General features: G+C 32.7%; 1 protein-coding gene across 2 annotated transcripts in view; it reads left to right on the forward strand.

Moving 5' to 3' along the window:
- Col21a1 (collagen type XXI alpha 1 chain) overlaps nt 1-8,461 on the forward strand; it is a 126,002-nt gene that overhangs the window by 12,270 nt on the left and 105,271 nt on the right. For both annotated transcript variants that reach the window (XM_033763410.1, XM_010628929.2), the window contains exon 3: nt 8,253-8,421. In XM_033763410.1, coding sequence (XP_033619301.1) covers nt 8,253-8,421 — 169 coding nt within the window. The remainder of the gene's footprint in view (nt 1-8,252; nt 8,422-8,461) is intronic.

Raw genomic sequence — 8,461 nt, forward strand, 5'->3', positions numbered from 1 at the left:
ATATGTATATATATTCAGCAATGTTGGTCTATAGTATCTCCTCTACTTCAGCTTTTTTTGAAGAATTTCAGAGGGATTGAGATTAATTCTTCTTGGGAAGAATTCACCAGTAAAACCATCTAATTCTGGCATTTTCTTTTATATGAAGTTTTGATAACCGAGTTTCCCTACTAGAAACAAATATGTTCATATATATTATTCTTCATGATTCAGTTTTGGCATGTTTATTTTTCTAAAATTTTATTCATTTTTATAGATTATACAATTTTTGGTTACAGAGTTGTTTATAGTAATATTTTATTATCATTTTTATTTCTGTTGCATCTTTGTAATTCTCCTTTTTCATTTCTGATTTTATTTGAGTCATCTCTCTTTTTGTCTTAGCAAATCTCAATAAGGGATTTGCCAGTTTTTTTTTTATTTTGTTAAAAAATCCAACTTTTGGTTTCATTGACTTTTTCTGTTCTCTGTTTTATTTATTTCTGCTATAATTCATTTCATTCCTTCTACTAAGTTTAGGAATATTCTTCTTTTATTAGATTGTTGAGGTATAAATTGTGTTTATGTTGAAATTATTATTATTATTATTTTTTTTGGTACTGGGGATCAAACTCCAAACCTTGTGCTTGCAAGGCAGGTGCGGTGCCACTGAGTTAAATCACTGGCCCTTGAAATTCTTTTTAATAAAAATATTGTAGACATTCATCACTATGACTTGCCCATTAGTACTATTTTGCTACTGTTTATAAGTTTTAGTACAAATTTTTTATTTTTCTCTAAATATTTCTAATTTTTCTTTGATTTTCTCTTTGGCCCAAAGATTGTTCAAGAGTGTGTTGCTTAATTTTCACATATATTGAACTTTCCAATTTTCTGTCTGCTATTAATTTATAGTTTCATTCTATTCTTGTTGCAAAAAATATTGGCTTGTGTTAATTCTTACTAAATTTCAAACTTGTTTTGTGTGATCCTTCCTAAGGAATGTTTCATGTGTATTCGAATGTATGTTCTACTGCAGCTGAATAGAATGTCCTGTAAATATCTCTTAGGTTCCTTTGGTCTACAGTGTTGTTCAAGTATTTTATTTCTTTATTGCTAATCTCTTTGGAAGCCCAATAATAATTATTGAAAGTGAAATATTGAAACCTGCCAATTTGTGTATTTCTATTTCTGTCTTCAGTTTGATGAATATTTGCTCCATATATTGGATGTTATGATGGTTATGTTTTTCTCATGAATTGATTTATCATTGCATAATATCTTTGTTTATTCTGAATTTTGGACTTAAAACTTATTTTTATATAAGTAAAAATATATTGCTACAACTAAAGATAAGCAGCTCTTTTTGATTACTATTTGCATGGAATATCTTCTTCTGTCTCTTCATTCTCAGCCTGTGCCTGTGGCTTTCTTTTACTTTAAAATGTGTCTCTTATAGGCAGCATATAGTTAGTTCTTATTTCTTTTTGTCCATGTGTCCTTTCTCTACATTTTGAATAAGGTGTTAGACCCATTTACATTTAAATTGATTACAAATAGAAAAGTATTGCTATTGTTACTTTGTCAATTATTTTCTGCAGATTTTATAGTATTTATTTAATTTTTTCACTTTCTATCTTCTTGCCTTCCTTTGTGCTTATTGATGTTTCATGATGATATGCTTTGATTACTTTTTCATTTTTTGCGTATTTTCCTTTTGTTTACCATAGGCGTAATATAAAATAGCACTAGTTATAATATATTTAAGTTGATGAAAACTCATCTTTAATAATCTTTATATACATTTATTTATTCTGTTTGGCTCTATATTTACCTTTACCAGGAAGTTTTATATTCTATGCATTTGTGTTACTATTTAGCATCCTTTCATTTCATCTAAAAGGATTGACTTAATTTTTTTTTGTAACATGGTCACAGTGATTTCAAACTCTCACAGCTTTTGTTTAACTGGGAAGTATTTTTTTCTCCATTATTTAAGAATAGTTTGGCTGGGTATAATATTATTAATTGGCAGTTTTTCTTTTTCATTTGTCTTTCAAGATATTCAATACATTTCTTTCTCTTTCTTCGAAGGTCTACAAAGTTTCCATTGAAATATCCAATGATAGGTTCATAGAAGTTCTCAATGTGAGAAGTTTTATGTGAGAATTCTACTACAGTTATAAATGCTCTCTTTGTATTTGAATTTGATAATATAATTATAATGTGTTTCAGTGTAGACACTTCTGGATTTACTTTAGCTGCAGTTCATTTGGCTTCTTGAATCTGGATATCCATTTTTCTTGACCAAATTTGGAAAGTTTTCAGGCATTAGTGAGTATACTAAACTATCTGTATCTGTATCTGTATCTATATCTTTCTCATTCTCCTGAGTGCTTTATTTGTCTGCTCAATAGTGCCCTATAAGCCCATACAGGTTTCTTCAAATTTTCTCATTTTTTTTAATTCTATTGACTAGATAATTTCCAGTGAACTGTCCTTAGATTTGGGGATTATTTTTCTTTTTCATAAAGTTTGTTGTTGAATCCCTCTAGTGATTTTTTCAATTCAGTTATTGTATTCTTCAACTTCATTGTATTTTGTGATTTCTCTTTATATTTTCTTGCTCTTCAGTGATATTTTGTTCATGTTTTATTTTCTTCAGCTCATATGACAAATTTATGGTAGCTGTTTGGAGTTCTTTATATTGTAATTCGTATACTTCCATTACTTAAGTGTAGGTATCCAGAAATTTACCTTGTTCCTTTGATTGTGCCATGGTTCCCTATTTCTATTGTTTAGTTTTTAGCTTTGTTTTAGGGTTCAAACATTTGAGAAAAACAGTCACCTCCCCATTCTTTACAGAATGTTTTTGAACAGGAAGAGGACCTCAATCAGCCAGCTAGAGATTTGAAAGGCCTCTGAAACTTTTTTTGTGAGTGTGGAATGTAGCTTCTCTGAACCTGTACATGTGATTTTTAAATTTATTTTTGAGAAGCAGTTTTGTTAAGTTGCCTAGACTGCTCCTGGACTTAAATGATCCTCTCATGTCATTTTTCCAATTTGTTGGGAGTGATTTGTCCATGCAATTTTTTGGTTAGAATTCTTTTTCAAAAACTTGTATTCTCTCACTCAGTCTGGTGATACTGCAACTTTTCTGGTTTTATAGCCTCAGATAACCCCAAGCGTCCTTTGTTCTTAGTCACCACTATCCATCCTAATCATCTAAATTTTTCTGGCTGCATATTAGTGCTCTCAGATAGTTACTATTCCCTCAGGCAGTCCTCTGAAGTCAGGGTAGCAGATGTATGTTCTACCCATCATAAAGGTATATTGTTTTGTATATCACAATTAAATTTGTTCTTCTGGAGTTGGCTGGAGCTTCCCAAAAAAGCATCTTTTGGATGTCACTTTTCTATTCCTTTTTTGAGTCAACCAGGCATGAGCTTCTTGGAACAGAATGAGGAAGGAGAAAAAAATGTAACTTGCTCTTGCTCCCTTGAACCCTGAAAGATACCTTCCTTAGGTATCTTCAAAGGCTTCCAACTATTTTGGCTGGAATTATTGTGTTTCATAGTTTGATTAGGTATGTCAAACTTGCTTTGCACAGGTGTAGGTAGCCAAAGAATAGGCTCTACAAAATTGCTTAAGTTTATTCAGACTTTTTGATGATAAAGGAAATGTGTATATTTTTAAAAAGAGTCTATGATATTCCTAGTTAGGACTGCCAGAGGACAGAAATCAGCCCTGATTTTGGCTCCACTCAGCTATCCACCTTTAGCCTTGGCTTCTTTGAAGAAGCCTTATTCCCATTCTGTGAACAAGATTAGACTAGCTGGGCAATTTTTTATTATACAAGATTTGATCCGTATTATTGCTTTTTAAAATGGCTCTACCATTCCTGATAAACGTTGCCTTCTGGAACCTCCAGAAAAAACCATATATTTAGTATTCTGCTGAATGATTATCCAGCTTTGAGTCCAGATTTTTTTATTGCAAAATGCCTTCTTTCATGAGAATAAAACTTCCCTTTTATTCTCTCATGGCAAATTAAAAGGATTGAGAGATAGAGGAGAAGGCAGAGAAGGGAGCATGGGAGGGATAGAGAGGTAAACACTGTCAGTTTGATTAGACCTTTGGGGGTCTTTCTTCCCAATAAACATTTGGATTTTTCTTCTTTCCATGTTCTTTATTGCAGTGTATTGTAGCTTGAAATTGTGATCAGAAATTTTGACTTTCTTAATATAATTATAATCCCAATTTATTTGTTCTTTGTATTGTTGTTTGCTTGAAGTTTGCTCAATACTTTAATGATCTAATTCGAGTTTTGTAATGCTTGCTAAAGATGGCTTGTTATATAACTAAGATCAACTTGTATTTCAGTAGATGTTCCAAAGGGTAAGGTATGCACGTGAGGCACTGTGGGCAGGATGACTGAAATATTTGTGGAAGTGGCCAGGTTTTAGTTTCCATGGTTCCATAACACATAGATGATGAATTTCTGTATCTACACATAAGACTGTTTCTTTTCTGCCCCTCCAGTACTAGTAATACATATTCATGAATTCCCAGCCACTCAGCTGGGGTGGTGTAAACAGGATAGAATTTGGTAAAATATTTAATAAAACTTCATTATTTGTTCAGAGAACCACTCTGTATTCTATTTGAAGATTGAAATGGTCTGATCATAAACTGACTGATGGCAATTAAGACTGTCAGGCGCTTGTAAGCATATCCAAAACATGAATTTTTCCATTCATTTAATTAGAGATAATAGAGCTATATTTTCAAATAAAGAAACAGTATGTTCTTATTATGTATGAAAATTGATTTAGGAAATCAATTTGAAGTGCAATTTGAATATATTTGAATATGTATTTGAATATTCAAAGGAAAAGTAGAATGACATGACATATTCAGAAAATAGACAAATTAGAGTATATAGGCTAATTGGAACCTATTATTCTCTTTGATTTAACATTGAAAGAAATGTTATTTAAAAGTATGTTTATGTGGTGGTGCATGCTTATAATCCCAGCACTGTGGGAGGTGGAGGCAAGAGGAACACAAGTTCAAGCCCAACATGGGCAATTTAGTGAAACTGTCTAGAAATAAAAGATGAAAAAAGGGCTGGGGATATAGCTCAGTGAGAAGTCCTTGGGCTAAATCCCCAGCACTGCAAAAAGAAATTTATGCACACTTTTCTCCATTGTTGGTCAGTCATGGATCTCACAGACATCTTCCTCAGATAGACTTCTACCCAATTCATCCTAGTAAAATTATTTTCTAGTAAAAGAGGATGAGATCATTCAATTTGTAATAAGAAAATAGATTGTGTGAATTTGGTGATGCTTTATTATTTATCAGCTCTACTAAAAGACTGTATTTGGATAATTTATTTTGGTTTTGCTATTATTTTATTGTATTGCCAAAGAGCTACAGCTAGAGGTATTTGATTGCTCTGTCTAGATTCCAAGTATCCAGTTTTTGTGATCTTATGCATGGTATGATTTTAAATGAAATAAAATTTCTTATGATACCAGTAATACCAAATTATTTCTGCCACTGAGCCCTAAGATTTAACAGAAAACAAATATTCCTGGAACTCAGGATTTAAAATTAATGTGGTGATCGCTGCTCATTCCTCAAATATTTCCTATTCTGAATGGTCTCTAAGCATATTAGAATAAAATGAAATCATAACATGAGTCTGTTTAGGGATCCATTTGGGAATTTATGTATGTGAGTTTTTTTCCTGGACTTGCTTCTGCCTGCATTGCTTTAAACAAATCTGATTTATCTAAATTGTTCTACTTACCCATTGTAGGTGCTATAGAAGGTGCAAGCAAGTCTTTCCTGGTATTTGATTTCACTGCTATATAAAAAGTATTTACCTTTTTCTCCTGAAGCTTGTGCAAAAAGCTTATCTGTTGATAATCGAAGTGGGAGTTTAGAACTAGAAATGGTCTTTTAACTTTCTCATAATTAAGTGTATACAAACATGCAAACTATATTTTAACACTTTACAATTTTTAATTCTATGTGTAATGATATCATATCGATCTGCTTATAGGCAAGCAAATTGGGGAAAAACAGTCCTCAGGGAAATACATACTGTATAATTATTTAAGTATGCTTTCCCTAATGAGATATTGGAGTTGGTGATAAACATTGCTATATTATGACCAATAACCTAGTGTTCCTGATTCCACAAACTGTGCAACACTGTTTCCTGTAACATTTTGGAAATTAGAACAGAGTGTAAAGGGTTTTACTACAAAGCAAGGATGAGCATGATACCTACTTTCTCTTTTCACTTGCATTCCATGTATAGTTACAAAGCACTTTCATAGACACCACCGTATTTGATTCCTGGACAAACCCTATGCAGATCTTATTTCACAGGAGAGGGTCTAGAGTTTCATCAGACATTATAAAAGAGGATAAGGCTTATAGCCAATGTTCCTCTCTGAGGAGCGCTGAGCTCTCTGAGCTCTTCACCCATTTGTAAAACAAGTCAAAGAAATAACTCAAATCTGCATGTTCTTACAATGTCAAATTTAACATGTTTTCTTTTAAACTGAACTTCTTTTCCAGTTTTAATCAATAAGGCTTCATTCATTTTTATGTATGCTCTTCTCTCCACCCTCCACCCCCCAAAAAAACTGACCAGATGGATTTAATTTTAGCCATTGAATTGTGGCTTGGAACTGTAAAATTTTTATTGAGAAACACGTATTCCTGCATGTCATGTTTTCACATAGAGTGGTGTCAGTCCGCCTACCTCTCTTGGACACTCTTCCACCCTCTCTCACTATCACCACTAAATAAGATCAGTGAGTCTGATACAGGTGCTTGTCATGGATGGCAGAGTGCTTTCTGGCTTCTGCTGTCTGGATGGGTGTGTCTTTGGATCTTCAGTATCCTGGAACCTTCATTAGGCTGATCACAGCACAGTAGGGAGATCTGTTCCTGCAAAAGGTGGAAATGCCTCAGCCATGTACTGCAGGGAGGCTGAGGTTAATCACAATGTGCAATTTCACCAAATTCCCAGGAACCTAAGAAGCACCTTGTTTGGTTGTTCCTCTCTCTCCTTTTGAGTTTGCGCCAAGCTTCTTGGAGGAATGGGGATGCAACTAAAAGACCCTCCTCAACATGTAAACATAGTAAAGATCTAAAGAGAAAAATTACCATCCCTTCCCAGGAATACATCTCATATTACTTATGGCAGACCTTTATTATATTTCCAATAATTTGTGGTACAAATTCTAACTGTACTTTGTAGGCTAATAAAATCTGTATCAATACTTTTATTGTATTTTAAATATAATGCCTGTCCTTTCCTTAATGTTACAAGAGAGTAATTATTTTAAGGTGCATTTAGTGGAATTCTTCTTTTATTTTGTGAGTTGTTCCATAAAACATATATAGTCACACCTAATGTGTATGTTAAATGAGGGCCTTGGGAGAATCTGAAACCATTGCAGCATTTCTAAGGTATAAAATCTTAATAGCATCTCAACCATAAAAATTTTCCACATAATTGGAGACACTGATTTTCCAGAGAACTATAAAGTATTTTATATATTTATATTTCATACAGCTTATGATATATAATGTCAATAATTCTTAAGGACATTTTCCTTACTTATATCTAAATATGGTTCATACAGTATATAATTAATCATAGATGAAATAATGGGCCCATGTGAAGGACATTCAGGAATAGATGTAACACAGATTGTTTTTTTTCCACAACGATAGAATCAGTGATATTTGAGCTATAGAATTATATACTGTAGACTATAAAGAATAGTCTCTTTTTATAGCTCAAGTACTACAGATAGGAATCTTAAAGTTCATCTTCTAGATGTAGGCAATTAAGAGCTGTATTCATGGCTATATGACTGATTAAAAGTAAATCCTATGTGAGAATCATGAATCCTGATCCTGTGTTCTCCTGCCTATGATGTCTTAGGTTGCTTCACATACTAATCTTCAGCTTTTGTTGCCTTTAGAATAGTCCAGAAACACATCTTCCTCTTACATTTTTGTTTTTCTTTTACTCACCCTTAAGGAAAAAAAAAAAGACAATTGAGACATCACTCTCAAATACCCAAAGTAATTTTTTATTTTCTCAGAAAGTGTATTTATATACACATATATGTATATAGAAATATTATTCTTATAATCTCTAATATTTTCCCCTTGATTTCTCATTTGTTTTTGGAGGAGTCCATGATGAACTGACTTTTACTGCTTTTGTTTTATAGAATCTGTCTGTCCAACACGAATTCCTGTGGCAGCTCGAGATGAGAAAGGATTTGATATACTTTTAGGTTTAGGTGTAAAGAAAAAGGTTAAGAAAAGAATCCAACTTTCAGCAACAAAGATAAAAGGATATGAAATAACATCAAAAGTTGATTTGTCAGAAGTGACAAGGTAAACATATGTGGGTACAACATGATGCATGCATGCTTGC

This window comes from Fukomys damarensis, unplaced genomic scaffold (assembly GCF_012274545.1).
Source record: "Fukomys damarensis isolate Sample0158 unplaced genomic scaffold, DMR_v1.0_HiC HiC_scaffold_14, whole genome shotgun sequence".
Classification (NCBI taxonomy): domain Eukaryota; kingdom Metazoa; phylum Chordata; class Mammalia; order Rodentia; family Bathyergidae; genus Fukomys; species Fukomys damarensis.